Source organism: Zingiber officinale, chromosome 3A (assembly GCF_018446385.1).
Source record: "Zingiber officinale cultivar Zhangliang chromosome 3A, Zo_v1.1, whole genome shotgun sequence".
Lineage (NCBI taxonomy): Eukaryota > Viridiplantae > Streptophyta > Magnoliopsida > Zingiberales > Zingiberaceae > Zingiber > Zingiber officinale.
This window is the reverse complement of record NC_055990.1, coordinates 129,223,813-129,238,816: the sequence shown is the minus strand read 5'-3', so window position 1 is coordinate 129,238,816 and position 15,004 is coordinate 129,223,813. Positions and strand designations below refer to the sequence as shown.

Sequence of the window (15,004 nt, the reverse complement as noted above, 5' to 3'; positions counted from 1 at the left end):
CCTAACCTACTAGAACTTCCTATTTATAGTTCTCTACTTTAGAACTTTCCCTTTACTTGGAGTTCAACTCCTTTAGGATTTTCATACTTGTCTAAAGTTCACTCCTTTAAGATTTTTTTCTTTTGTATTGTTCTAGGACTTTCACACTTATCTAAAGTTCACTTTTCTAGGACTTTTGCACATGCCTAAAGTTTAGGCTTTTAGGACTTTCTTATTGCCTATAGTTCACTTTTTTGTGACTGTATACCTGACCGCCTAACATCTGGTCTCATGTGACTTGCTAAAATTTCCTATCAACTATTAAACATTCGGTCACCGTTGACTTACTTGAACTTCACGCCTGCTTGTCTAGCATTCATTCTCTTGTCATCTTGTGACCTACTAGGGCTTAACTTATAATAATTTCTTGGTAATTTTAACCCAAGGTCAATTATATCAACAATCTGGTCTCATGTGACTTGTTAAAATTTCCTATCAACTATTAAACATTCGGTCACCGTTGACTTACTTGAACTTCACGCCTGCTTGTCTAGCATTCATTCTCTTGTCATCTTGTGACCTACTAGGGCTTAACTTATAATAATTTCTTGGTAATTTTAACCCAAGGTCAATTAGATCAACAATCTGGTCTCATGTGACTTGCTAAAATTTCCTATCAACTATTAAACATTCGGTCACCGTTGACTTACTTGAACTTCACGCCTGCTTGTCTAGCATTCATTCTCTTGTCATCTTGTGACCTACTAGGGCTTAACTTATAATAATTTCTTGGTAATTTTAACCCAAGGTCAATTATATCAACAATATTTTTTCATGACGTCTAAATATAAATTTTTCTTTCAATATAGATTAAATACCAAAAAAAAAAACGAACTTGACGAACCTTGACTAGGAGTTAATTGTACCAACAAATTTAAATTGATTAGATGTTAGATGAGTCAGCTCATGCGATCATTAGACAAAATAAATTTCTTGTATCTACTAGCTGAGTCGACTAAATATGATTGAATCCATTGGATCTTCGTGGAATCAACTAAAGATAAAAATCCAACTTAGTCAACTAATTGTAGATTGAATTGATTGAAAATGTTATCAGTCGAATGGATGCAAACTTAGTCTATTGAAAACTAATCGTTATCCGGCATATGCAATAAATATTCACTTCTTTGTCATAGACTTCTAATATTGATGTCTGATAGTATCTTCCTCATACTTATATCTTATATTTGTAAGAAGATATTTTGTACCAGGTTTCTCCATTTTTTTCGATGGAGTTTCTTTCGTAGTGAAAATTTTAGTTATTATCTATAGATAGTTAGACCATATAGTAGATTACAGGGTCCGAATCACATATATCATTCTTATCACTTTATATATTTGCTACACTTATTCTTTGTATTTGGCCTTATTAAAGAAATAATTTTATTTTTTATCCTACAGCATTTCGATATTATGATCCACAATCCTCAGTAGTTAGCAACGCACAACACTGGCTAATTTTTATTTTACCCTCTGCAATATTAGAAACACTGCTATCCAAACTGGAGAGGTATGGGTGAGAGTAGCACCATGTTTCGGGATAAGCTTGCCGATTTCAAACCAGGGTTGACCGTTGACTCCAGAGCCGGCCATCTCTCTTCTCTTCTGCAGTGGTAATTAAATGCTGGCTCTGCATCTCTGCTACTGCTCCTGCTCCTGCTCCTGCTCCTGCCATTATCGAACCACGCAATGGCCAGGCCAGACCTCCCTTCATCTTGACTTTTCCTAGTAAATCTAGCTGAAGACTTTCAACCTCCCCTTTCGCTCTAGCCCATGGCAGTACGACGCCATGCAATTAATAATGCAAAATGGAGGAGTTGTTGGCGCAAAGAGGAAATTATAATAATGGCCGGTTGATTTGCTTCAGGACAGATTACTGATGGAAGGGGGAATAGTAGGGGTGGAGTATGATGCGGTTTTGACTTCGAGACCCATTCTCAGAGCTGGTCACTGCTGCACTGATGGTGGCAAACCGAACAAGCTCCGCACTGGCCTTGTTTATTGATTGTTTAATCTCCGGGGCGCAGTGTTGGAGTAAGTCGAGCTTCAGGGAGGAAAGAAAAGTTACGAGTTAATGGCTTTTCTTTTACGTGCAAATTCTTCGTTCCTGTGGGCATTTCTAGGCACCTCCCTCTCGCCTACTTGCTCCCGATCTGGACAAAGTAGGGTAATTAATGAAGTAGAGCAGCGGTGAAATTTAAAGCTGCTGATAAGGTTGCTTATTTGCAGAGGAGAGAGAGAGATTTAAAAGTATTGATTAAATATTTAATTCCTGCTGGGCTGCTGTTGCAGGAAGATGATTTATTAGGTTTCCACGGTGACGATATGAGAAGTGGTGGTGTATAGCGAAGGCAGATCTGGAAGAGGTATTCCAAAAAGGAGAGAAGGTCCGAGACGGAAGATATTGGACAGTAGTAATTAAGGAGGAGGAGGAGGAGAAGAAGAGTGCTGAGGGGAGAGGTATGGGAACGGGAGGGTGGCGGAGAGCTTTCTGCACGGTGGTCCGGCGAGAGGCACCGGAAGGGACGGCGACCGAGAGTGTTGCCACGTACAGTGCTGGCCCCAGTCCGACGAGCTGCGCCAAGCTTAGATTTTTATCCGGCGGCAAAGGGAGCAGTAACCCGTCCACGCCGCGGCTGGTGCCGGCGCCGGAGCTTCGGGAGCCCCCGGCAGTTATGCCTGCATCCGGGACTCCCACCGCCGCCGCCGCTGCTCTGTTTCGTAGAAAGGCCTTCTCTACCCCTTCGTCTCCAAGATCCCCTTCCAAATTTGCCTTCTTCAAGCACCTCTCCAAGGTTCCTTTTTTCTTTAAATAAATCTAATCCGTAGAGATTCCTGTCTTTTGGCTGTGAGATTTGATTGTAGAATGATGGATGAAGGCATCAGGTTGCTTTTTGGCTTTACAGCTTTTTGTTCTCGTTGTAAAGTTTGCAGCTTGTTCTTTGGCAGAGTCGCTGCCGGATTTGTTCACAAAGCCTGAAGGCGAGCCAGGAAACGCCGGTGTTTACGGCGGAGTGTACCCACGCCTTCCACTTCCCCTGCATCGCCGCCCACGTCAGGAGCCACAGCAGCCTCGCCTGCCCTGTGTGTTCCGCCGCCTGGCGCCAGGAACCTTTCCTCTCGGCCATGAACCGCCGTGACGAAGACACAGAGCGAAGGATGGTTCGTGAGGCGGAGAATCGGAATCCCAATCGAAGAAATGACGGCGGAGGGAGAAGCGGCACAGCCAAAGGCGGCGAGCAACGGTTTGGCACGAGCAAAGTCGCCGTCACAGATGCGCCCTCTGCCAAGGTGTATGACGACGACGAGCCGTTGCTCCATTCGCCCGGAGCCAACCAAGCTCGTGGCATACGATTTAATCCCATACCGGAAGCCATCGACGTGGACGACATGGACGAGGAGAATGGTGACGAAGAGGACTTGCCTATTCATCAGTCAACAGCGAGATCCCGCGCCAGCGGCCTTCAGGTGACTGTTATGCCGCAGGCGGCTCTGCTATCCGAGGGGCGGCGTCACCGGAAATACGTGGTGGCGATCAAGGTGAAAGCGCCGCCGCTCCGGTCAGCTGCTCTCCTCGACCAGACCAGCGGTCGCGCCCCGATCGACCTGGTTACGGTGCTGGACGTGAGCCAAGGCATGACGGGGGAGAAGCTCCAGATGCTAAAGCGCGCGATGCTGCTGGTGGTATCGTCGTTGGGCCCTGCCGACCGGCTCTCCATGGTCGCCTTCTCGGCCTCCGCGGGAGCCAAGAGGCTCTTCCCTCTCCGAAGGATGTCGAGGCAGGGACAGCGCGCCGCCCGGCAGATCGTCGAGAGGCTCGTCGTGGTGGGCGAGATCGGAGCTGCCGCCGCAGCTGGTGGTGCCAGCGTCGGTGACGCTCTCAGGAAGGCTACCAAGGTTCTGGAGGACCGCCGAGAGCGCAATCCGGTGGCCACTATCATGCTCCTCTCGGATGCCGTCCAGCAGCAACACCTACGCGAGCAAGAGCAGCCCAAAGAAAGCAACATCCGCGTTAACGATAAGCCCTCACGCTCGCCTCGCGGTAATCTCCGGCCTCATTCTCTGTCGACAACAACCACAGCCGTCGCCACCACTCGCTTCGCACATCTGGAAATTCCACTTGAAGATGCCAACGCAACTGAAGAGCCATTTCAGAGGAGTCAGGTGCCGTCGGAATGCGCTTTCATCAAGTGCGTCGGCGGTCTCGTGTCGGTGGTGATGCTGGACGTCCGCCTCCAACTCGTGTTCCCGTCTTGCGAAATCTGCGCCGTGTATCCGTCCAACGGTGGTTGCAACGACGTGGCTATTGGACCAGAGGGCTCTGTTCTCCGTCTGGGGGATCTCTACGCAGAAGAGGAGAGGGAGCTTTTGGTGGAGCTGCGGGTGCCCTTTCCGGCGGTAGTAGAGACACCCAATGACCATCACCGGTTGACTGCAAAGTGCAGCTACCGCGATCCGGCCACCCACGATCTCTCATTCGCCGAGGATCAAGTGGTTCTTCTGCCGCCCCTCTGTCCGGAGTTCGGCGAAGCCTCTTTGAGGCTCCGCAACGCCTTCGTCTCAACACGGGCAGTGTCCGAGTCGCGCCGCCTAGCCGAGCTCTCGGACTACGCCACCGCTCACCACCTGCTCTCCTCCGCCCGCGCCTTGCTGCATCAATCGGCTTCAGGATTCGAGGACCACCAGCTCATCCGCAACCTGGACTCGGAGCTCGCCGAGCTACAGCGGCGACGGAGCTGCCTTGCGCACCACCAGCGTCACCATGATCAGCCGCGGGAAGAGGCGATCTCTCCATCGGGGAGGCAGAGACGGTGGAGAGAAGCTCCGGCGGAGGTGCGGGGGGAGGCCCTGACGCCGACCTCAGCTTGGCGCGCCGCCGAGCAGCTTGCCAAGGTAGCCATCATGCGCAAATCCATGAACCGGGTCAGCGATCTCCATGGGTTCGAGAACGCACGGTTTTAGTGAAAGACCGAACCAAACGTGTTTACATTAATAAATTAATTTTCTTTACCTTTTTGTTGGTTAGTTTGTTTTTCTTTGTTTGTAAACATTGTTGGCGAGGAGAAAGATTGAAAAACTTATCGTCGAAATTGTGCAAGTTACGATTATGGAAAAGCAATTACATAAATCTTCTCCCTCTTAATTTTTAAGCAAAGAAAATTTCATTATAACCTAAAAGGAAACAAAAAAATTGGCATCTCTCACTTGATTTTACTTCTTTCAAAAGATAATTTGACAATCAATAATATTAAATTAATGGTCGATAAAATTAAGTTAATGATGCCACTATTAAAAAATATTGCATCTAGTAGCATATGAAGGATTTCTCCCGCTGCAAATTTAAATCTATTGAACAGATCTCAACCACAATGGTCTATATATATATATATATATAAAAGAGAAATCTATTGTATATGAATTGTGTGATTAATTAGTAGTTTGACCGACGTCGATCCATCCAATGCGCCCCAATTGCCGACATCAGTTTGACCCTCCATGAAGATCACAAATGTCCCCAAAATTGAATCTTGAAAGAGTCGCAGTACTCACTGCTGCCTTTATAAATTTCTCCATCCATTATACTAACGCCTTCTCCTCTGCTCTCCTGCAATCGTAAAGATGGCGGACGGCGACTTCACCGTCTCGAAGCCGTCGAATGGGCTGGCGAAGATCCGCACAGAAGGCAGCGGCCATGGCATTTGCCACGACGACAGCGCACTGCCGGTGAAGGCGCAGACCATCGACGAGCTCCACTCCTTGCAGAAGAAGCGTTGGTCCTCGCCCACCACCCCCATGGACCAGCAGACGCAGCAGCAGGCCTTCATTGCCGCCTCCGAGGAAGAACGCCACAAGCAGCGACTCCAGTCCATCAGGTGAATCCATTTACAGCGATTTTTATCTTAGTTGAGGATTCTTAAACCCCATGCATTTGGATTTGGGGCATGGCAGTGCGTCGTTGGCGTCCCTGACTCGCGAGACAGGGCCGAAGCTGGTGAGAGGCGACCCAGCCAGGAACGCAGAGGGGGCCAACAGAGTGCACCATGTCACGCCGACCGTTAGCGTCACTGACAGTGCTCTCAAGTTCACCCATATCCTCTACAATCTCTCCCCGGCAGGTATATAGACGTGACATAAAGCTCTCTCTATCCGATCCATTGGGTTTGGCTAATTGCGTGCGGTGTCTATGCATGCAGAGCTATATGAACAGGCCATCAAGTATGAGAAAGGCTCGTTCATTACCTCGGCCGGGGCTTTGGCCACCTTGTCCGGTGCCAAAACCGGCCGCTCCCCGAGGGACAAGAGGGTTGTCATAGACGAGACCACTTCTGAGGAGCTGTGGTGGGGCAAGTAAGAGTCTCAAAACATCTCAAACCCTGCAATTTTTTAGGCTTAATTCTTGCGGTTACAGGGGCTCCCCTAACATCGAGATGGATGAGCATACCTTCATGGTGAACAGGGAGAGGGCCGTTGATTACCTCAACTCTCTCGAAAAGGTTTTTGTGAACGATCAGTTCCTCAACTGGGATCCTGAGTATCAGATCAAAGTTCGAATCGTCTCGGCGAGAGCCTATCATTCCCTGTTCATGCACAACATGTAAGCCAGAATGAGAAAACCAGATGTGTAGACATGAATATTGTTCTTCGATCACAGATAGCATAATTACTCGAGTGTTTGCAGGTGCATTCGTCCGACTCCAGAAGAAATAGAGAATTTTGGTGTTCCAGACTTTACAATTTACAACGCTGGACAGTTTCCCTGCAACCGTTACACTCACTACATGACTTCCTCCACCAGCATTGATCTCAACCTCGCGAGGAGGGAGATGGTTATCCTCGGAACGCAGTACGCCGGGGAGATGAAGAAAGGTTTATTCAGTGTGATGCACTATCTCATGCCTAAGAAACAAATTCTCTCCCTGCACTCTGGCTGCAACATGGGCAAAGATGGTGATGTTGCTCTCTTCTTCGGATTATCAGGTATTGTAATTAGGCTCAATGCCAACGCAAACCTATCAGGTTATTGTAATCATCGGTTACGAATTTTAGTTGCTTTCGGTTTGTTTTTCAGGCACAGGGAAAACTACCCTGTCTACTGATCAGAACAGGTTGCTTATTGGTGACGACGAGCACTGTTGGAGCGAAAATGGTATTTCAAACATAGAAGGTGGTTGTTATGCAAAATGCATTGAATTATCCAAGGAGAAGGAGCCTGATATCTGGAATGCCATCAAGTTTGGAACTGGTATAGTCCTTTAATCTCTTCCTCTTGTGCAAAAGTGTTCTTAAGTATGATCATATCATTAATCATCAGTATCGACTTGCAGTGCTCGAAAATGTAGTCTTCGATGAGCACACTCGGGAAGTAGACTACGAAGATAAATCGGTTACGGAGAATACTAGAGCTTCTTATCCTATTGAATATATACCGAACGCAAAGATACCATGTATCGGTCCACACCCAAGGAATGTGATCCTCTTGGCATGTGATGCTTTTGGTGTGCTCCCACCTGTTAGCAGGCTCACATTGGCTCAAACCATGTACCATTTCATCAGTGGCTACACTGCTCTGGTAGCAGGAACAGAAGATGGCATCAAGGAACCTCAAGCTACATTTTCGGCATGCTTTGGAGCCGCATTCATTATGCTTCATCCGACAAAGTATGCTGCAATGCTGGCTGAAAAAATGGAGAAACATAATGCCGCAGGATGGCTTGTGAACACAGGCTGGTCTGGTGGAAGGTCAAGTCTCACACACATCTTCCGAATAATACTTGTGGATTCAATGGTGTGATCCAAGGAGTACTATTGTCCGTTTTCAGGTATGGTGTTGGAAATCGACTCAAGTTGGGATATACGAGAAAGATAATCGATGCCATACACTCGGGTAGCCTTCTGAATGCCGAGTACAAGAAGACTGAAGTTTTTGGGTTACAGATACCCACTCAAGTTGAAGGGGTGCCTTCAGAGATTTTGGATCCAGTTAACACTGTAAGTATAAGTTGTGATGCTACCCAATGCTTTAGTTGCATCCCTATTGAAAAAAAAAAAGCAACGATCAAGTCCAAATGAAATATATTAGGGAGCTTAAAAAGATTTCGCATGAAGCACCAATTCATCGAAGTTGCATCTTGTTCGACGAGGGATCGTATATATGTCTGATACATTGATGTGTGTGGTTTCACAGTGGGCAGATAAGGAGGCTTACAAGGAGACTTTGCTGAAGCTGGCAGGGCTTTTCAGGCAGAATTTTGAGGTGTTTGCCGACTACAAGATTGGTCAGGAGGGGAAATTGGCTGATGAGATTTTTGCCGCAGGGCCAAATTTCTGATATACACTCAAAGTTGGAAGAGTGAAATGAGGAATAATTAATAAACATGGTTTAGTAGTGAGGAAATGGAAAGAGTAGCTATGTTATTTTTTCGTTTGCTAGTGATTAGCTACTGTTTTATCAGTTTAGTGGATTGAGTCTTTTCTAAATTTTGAATGTTTTCTTATGTGCCTCATCTAATTCTAAATTAGAAGGAACGACAGAAGTGGAAAGGAAATTAATTACAAATTTAAAATTTTAATACAGAGAGGACTAATACATAATTGACAATTGAAAATATAAGCAACTTCATTTTCTAACCAAGTCCCATGACACTTTGTATGAGGATACCCTGGGGAATAGGTCACCTATTGAGAACTCAAGATGACACAAAAGAAATAATTCTTTTATGTGCTAATCATTATTCCAAAAATTAATAATCGTCCATGATTTACCTTCTCCGTGTTGATCACGGATTGACTGAGACACTAAAAGCGAACGTATTCATCTTTCACCACCAAAATAACACAAAAGAAAAAATCTAAGTGCATAATATAGTGAAGCAACAATATAGAATGATTATACATAATATAAACATAATGAATACAGACAACTAGAAAATGAAAATTCAATGAAAAAAAGCAAACAATTAATATAACTGTGTAAAATTAAAAAAAAATAATAGGAAGTTCAAAGATGTGACAACCTTTTTTCAAAGATCTGTCAATATACCTTTATCACATAAGGTTAAATTTCCAACGTGTCCAACATTTCACAAAATTCCCGATAAATGATAATTCAAGCACTAGTTGATTGTCTGATAAATAGACAATGAAAAATGAAACCAAACGAGAAATACCTTTTTTAAATCAGAGTTTTGCATGATTATCAAAAGTTTTTACAGAACACAACACGCCAAACAAAAATTTAAGGTAATATTCAAAGTGTTCTTAGAATAAACTCTCAACTCCAACTACTGACGAAGCTGCTGTGATCATGAGGCTTGCCATCATTGCCTTTAGATGATACCAATCTTATTTGCAACGTCAAGGGCATCATAATCAGGTGTTAGTCTCACATAAGCCTTCTTAGTTCCGTCCGGCCTGGTCCAAGTGCAAAATTAGTAATTGACCAGAAGCCTAGCCTGGAGAGCACGTGAAAAAGAAATCTTACAAACCTGATCAGAGTATTCACTTTCTTCGCCTGAATATCGTACATTTTCTTAACTGCAGCCTTGATCTTCTTCTTGTCTGCTCTAAGATCAACAATGAAGACAAGAGTGTTGTTGTCTTCAATTTTCTTCATAGCAGATTCAGTGGTCAAGGGATACTTGAGAATTTGATAGTGGTCCAACTTGTTTCTTGGTGGAGCACTAATTCTGGGGTATTTTGGGTTTCTGGGCTTTTGAAGAGTCTTTGGCCGATGAAAAGTTACAGAGGTCCGGATCTTCTTGGTTTTCTTCTTCAGAGTTGATCCAGTCTTCACGGCCTTCGCAACTTTCTCAGCCTGTGCTTTATCATCAGGTTTCTTCGAGGTAGCTACTCACATATTAAGACAGAAAATTAATAAAAAGGAAAATTACAATAATATAAAATGACTGCTATAGCCGATAGCGTTTCCAGACAATTATTTAAATGTCTTCACTTTACTCCACTACTGGGAATGACCTCATAGGAAAACTCTTCCCAATCAATTACGTGATCAATATTGTTCATAAGAAAACTAGTACAAATTCAAAAAGTTCTATATCTTAGATCAACACAACCTAAGAAGGTAATGACCAAGATAAACAAAGAACCAGCACTAGATGATCTCCTTGCATAAGAATGATTACTAACATAGCAGATGACACATAACAGAAACACCTCGATTCTGCAGTGACTACTGACTGTTAGAATTTATTTAAAAAATCAATTTACAGAGGATTTTAATATGTACATTTCAATCTTAAATTTTAAAATTTTTCATAAATTGCCACTTGTCAGAATGTTCAGGACAAGAAACAAGAAAGAAGTGGTATAACTGCAAAATCAAGTTCCACCAACTAAACTAAATGTCTTTTTGCTAGTAATAAATAAAATTGAATGGATGGTATGTATTTTCAAACAAATAAAATTATTTTATTGTGGTACAAAAACACACTAATAGCTACTTCAGAGTCATGTTAAACCAATTTCAGAAATTAATGCATTGTTAGTAAGATGGCTTTCACAAGACCAACGTACTCATCAACTTGATCGAATACCAGGATTATAATCATTTTAAAGCATAGAAATATTCTAATATTAGAATGTACATTAGATGATCCAGTAAGGAAATTAGAAATGACTCATAACTTACAGAATAAAAATTCCTCTTTAATATTGAAAACAATATGCTAGTCACAGGTCAAAAACAAATCAATTAATCATAATTCATGATAGAAGTAAAAAAACTAAGCATCCATTAAATGTGATATAAAAAAATCCTAGAATATGTTAAGTTATCCACAATTTCATAGGCTTGAAGACGGCGTATGATTTAGCTCATATAAGATAAAATAAACTTTTAAAATATTTGAATTAGTTATTAGGACAATGTTTCAATACTGGTTCAAAATAAAGTCTACTGCAAATTAATGCAAAAACAGAAGCAAAATTACCTTTTGGTGCCATCCTATCTTGTTGGAAAAGTTAACCAAGTAGATGAACTGCAGTCAATAGACAACATTAAAAATTAATAGACTGCATATTTTTTTCAGAATACAGGGTAATTGCGACAGTGCTAGAACGATGAAGTCAATCATTCCAACAAATCCAGGAACCAAAAAACTGATTCATCTTCAACTAAATTTCATTTTGGCGATAAATAGTTAATAAAATCCAACAACTTGAAAAATAAAAAGACTAACAAGTTTCTATTTGATACAGAGTTAATCCAAACATATGGTCATCGAAATCCTCGACATAAGATTAAAAACAGAATTCCCACTAAAACAAACAAAAAATAGAATTGAAACTGAATTCGCAAGTAAAAGGAAGCCATTGATTCCAAGATTTACCAAATGGCATAGATCACAAGGAACGAAAAGACAAACGAATGAACTAATAACGATAGAATCAAATTTAACAATTTGAAGACGAGAAGTCAGAGGGAAGAGAGTAGAAGAAGATACCTAGCCCGAGTCGGCCCTCCGCCAGCGAAGGGAAAGTGGCGGAAGGAGCGAGATATGTATAGCAAGTAGTAGTGAATCTCGTCCGTTAAAGTTAGGGCAGAATCTGATCTACCGTATAGAATTTTGGTGTGTTTTATTTAGAATATTGGGCTTGCTTTGGATAATTATTTAAAATCTGGGAGAAGATATTAATGGGCCTTTGGGTCGAGATTTTATATTTAGTGGGCCGCATTTTGGTGTTATAAGGTTGAATTTTGTGTTTATCCAAAATTAGGATAAATAAAATCTAATAATGAGATAAACCCAAATTTGGTTAAATTAAAAAATAATTGTTTAGCTACTAATTCGTTTACTGTGAAAGGTAAAAAGCATTTTCATTACAATTTGATGTAAAAGTCTAGTATAACAATACAAAAATACACTTGAATCCCTTATAAAGATTGTAAAGTGTGCAATAACTAAAGTTTAAAATGTTATTATTTTTATTATTATTATTTTTGTTTCACATTAGATTTTCTCTTAGATCAACTTATAATTGAATCTTATTTTTTAACTTGAGAGGTTGATTGATCTTGTGCAGCCAAGCTTCTTGGCCTTTCACTCCGAAAATTACATTTTCACACACGAATTACTTTGACGGGCTTCTCTTCCATGCTTTTAAAAAAAAAACAAAAAAACAAATCCTAATGTGTGATTCAGTACTATAATCTCTTTATTTGTTATTTTGATTGATAGTTATTGATCCTGTCCGAGAGTGAGTAGATGGACGCTAGATAGATGGTGCTCACGTTGACTAACTGTCGACCAAAGATAACGTGAACCTTCGACGAGCTGAACCTGCAACCACAAGTCGTTAGTGCCGAGCCAGGAAGGGGTTCTCCGACGATGGCCCTCCGACACTCAAGTCAATCACTGCAAACGAATGAAGAATGAAGTAGAAAGGAGCAGCGTAACTCTAGCTACAGTGATCAAAGCATCCCTCCGATGAAGCTTTGGGGCTTCTTATATAGGACTCTCCGAGAGACGTATGCACGCTTCCCAAGGCATACATGCTTCTCAAAGTATACCTACAAAGAATGTGTCAGAAAAGCGTATATGACGTCATACCTTAACAACCCGGGGATATCTCCCTGACGTGACAGTGGAAGTTTCCATCGTACGATTCTCTGTCTGACCCTGTCGCTGACCACGTTGTCCGTCAATGACACTGATCCCCAGGAAGATATCACCAACTGCTCCCTTTGTTTGTTATTGGGCCAAGCAGGAGAGCCGCTCGGCAAGTCGCCTGTCCGAGCGATGCAACGGTCTGGCCGAACTGTCGCTCGGCCAGTGATTTGATGTCCGGCTCTGCCTTGTCAGGTTGAGGCTCCTTCGCCTGCCGGGTCGATGCTGCGTCCACTGCTCGGGCGAGCGGGGTGGACGTTCGACCTTTGTCTTTCCCTGCTTGAGTTTCATAAGAGTCGGAAGCTCGGTGTCCGACCGAGCTGTCGAAGTGTTGGACCCGCTACTCATGCTAATCTGGAAGATATCTCGCCCGCTCGGACGTCGGCCCAGGACGTTGACCACTTTGACCTCCTGCTGGGCGGGCCCTATCTTACCGCCAGATCACGTGCCTCCCCCTCAAGTCTAGTCGAAGGAGACTGTAAGTCCGACTGACTGGACAAGTAGTCTGGTGACCAATTGGCTGATCAACCAATGAGCCGTTTGGATCCCGATTGACCCATGTAGGACTGGTCTTTCTAGGCCGATCAGCGCTTCGAACCTTTGCACTTGGGACTTTTTCTCATCGCCCCCGGAGGGGCGCAAGCCAGTCGGTCAACATTGACACTGCCCAAATCTCCTCGGAATACGCACAAATCACCTTCATTAAGGTCAAGCACATGTCTATGCCCATTAAATGTTGCCCTTTGGGAGGACGCCATGTGTCTCCGGCGTAGGCGCCGCACGTCAAAGGTGACAGTTGTTGATGTGACGTTTGACTGTTCGAATTCAACGGCCAGATGTGCGCTCCAAGTCTCGTGCCCTAGATCGGATGGCTCCTGTCGGTCGTACCCATCTTTATAAAGCCTTAGCGTCACCATTTCTTCCTCTGCGTTCTCTTTCTGCTCTTCGACGGTTTGCTCCGACGATTTTGCTTGCTTCCAGCATTCCGGCGACTCTCGACTTCCTCCAGTTGCCTTCCTCTTTGTAAGCCTTTCGACCTTTCCCAATCTCCGTTTGCGCGTAGTTTCCAAAGCTTTCCTGTTTCTCATTTCCGCTTGGTTTTTCTCGATCATCTTCTTCGTCAGACCTTCTATCTTTTCATTCTCCGGTAATGGCGAGCTCCTCGCAGTCGTCCGACCCCGCTCCCGGTCTCTAGTACACTACCATGGAGGCTCGGTTCGATGCGGGCAATGCCGCGAGTCTCATAAACATCTACGACATCCCCTCTGACCATGAAATAATTTTAGCTTCCTCGTCCAATCGGCCCAATGACCCACCGATTGACACAGTTTGTTTCTTTCGGGATCAATTTGTGGTCGGGCTTCAGTTTCCCATCCACCCCTTCATAACCGAGGTCTGCAACTACTTCCGCGTCCCGCTCGCCCAGCTCGTCCCCAACTCTTTCCGCCTGTTGTGCGGCGTGGTAGTGTTGTTCCGAGTGCACAACATTCCACTGACCCCTCAAGTCTTCCACTACTTCTACTATCCCAAGCAGTCCGAGCTGGGCATATACCTTTGCCAATCTCGGATCGGTCTAGTTTTCTTCGACAAAATGCCTACCTCCAATAAGCACTGGAAGGAGTACTTCTTCTTCTAGAGACTCCCCGAGCGACCCACCTTCCGGACCAAGTGGCAGGTCGGACTCCCTACTCAACCTGATCTGAAGAGATACAAGACCCGGTCGAATTACCTCCATGCTGCTAATATGCTGGCCGGCCTGAAGTTCGACATTCACAAGCTGTTTCCAGAAGGTGTGATGTACGCGTTCAGGCTAAGTCCGATCCGCACGAAGCTCCCGAGCAGCCTAGGTATGGAATTTCTCAACCTTCTTCCTTTGAGTCTAACTGATTCTGTTTTTCTTTTGCAGGCGACATCATGATGCGCGCCCGAGCAGCTGACATTATGAAGGCCAAGCAGGCCAAGATTGAAGTAGTCGCGGCCAAGGAGATGAAACGGCTCGGCCTGCCTCCTGTCGACTCACAGAAGGGCACAGCTGGGGAAACAGCAACTCCGAGTGACGAGACTATCGACCGAACGCCCAACGCGAGAGGGACGACCTGTTGAGACCTTGACGTTTGCTAGAGGGGGGTGAATAGCGTCTCACTCAAATTGATCGCTTCTTCCTATACTTGTTAGTTACGCAGCGAAAATACAAATAAACAAGTAGAAAGCTAATCTAAATACAAGACAAGAAATTCAAACCAAGCTACACGATCATTTAACGTGGTTCGGAGATTAGGGCTCCTGCTCCATGGCTGCCCGTAAAGTGGACGATCCCGATCCGTCGGTGGATGACTCCC

The 15,004-nt window shown here is 44.3% G+C and overlaps 3 protein-coding genes across 3 annotated transcripts; 2 read left to right on the top strand and 1 right to left on the bottom strand.

The window, feature by feature from the left end:
* The first annotated feature begins 2,415 nt into the window (after positions 1-2,415).
* LOC122052429 (E3 ubiquitin-protein ligase WAV3-like) lies at positions 2,416-5,129 on the top strand. Its single transcript, XM_042613930.1, has 2 exons — positions 2,416-2,834; positions 2,989-5,129. Exons 1-2 carry the CDS (start codon positions 2,502-2,504, stop codon positions 4,999-5,001), a joined length of 2,346 nt encoding a protein of 781 aa, XP_042469864.1. The 5' UTR covers positions 2,416-2,501; the 3' UTR covers positions 5,002-5,129.
* A 529-nt stretch (positions 5,130-5,658) lies between these two features.
* Positions 5,659-8,426, top strand: LOC122052430 (phosphoenolpyruvate carboxykinase (ATP) 1-like). Its single transcript, XM_042613932.1, has 9 exons — positions 5,659-5,912; positions 5,989-6,155; positions 6,234-6,387; positions 6,449-6,634; positions 6,719-7,017; positions 7,109-7,282; positions 7,365-7,779; positions 7,860-8,028; positions 8,225-8,426. Exons 1-9 carry the CDS (start codon positions 5,659-5,661, stop codon positions 8,366-8,368), a joined length of 1,962 nt encoding a protein of 653 aa, XP_042469866.1. The 3' UTR covers positions 8,369-8,426.
* A 760-nt stretch (positions 8,427-9,186) lies between these two features.
* LOC122052428 (60S ribosomal protein L23A) lies at positions 9,187-11,599 on the bottom strand. The gene is made up of 4 exons (XM_042613929.1): positions 11,502-11,599; positions 10,989-11,036; positions 9,525-9,885; positions 9,187-9,450 (listed from the first exon to the last, which is right to left on the bottom strand). Exons 2-4 carry the CDS (start codon positions 10,999-11,001, stop codon positions 9,366-9,368), a joined length of 459 nt encoding a protein of 152 aa, XP_042469863.1. The 5' UTR covers positions 11,002-11,036; positions 11,502-11,599; the 3' UTR covers positions 9,187-9,365.
* Positions 11,600-15,004: the final 3,405 nt, after the last annotated feature.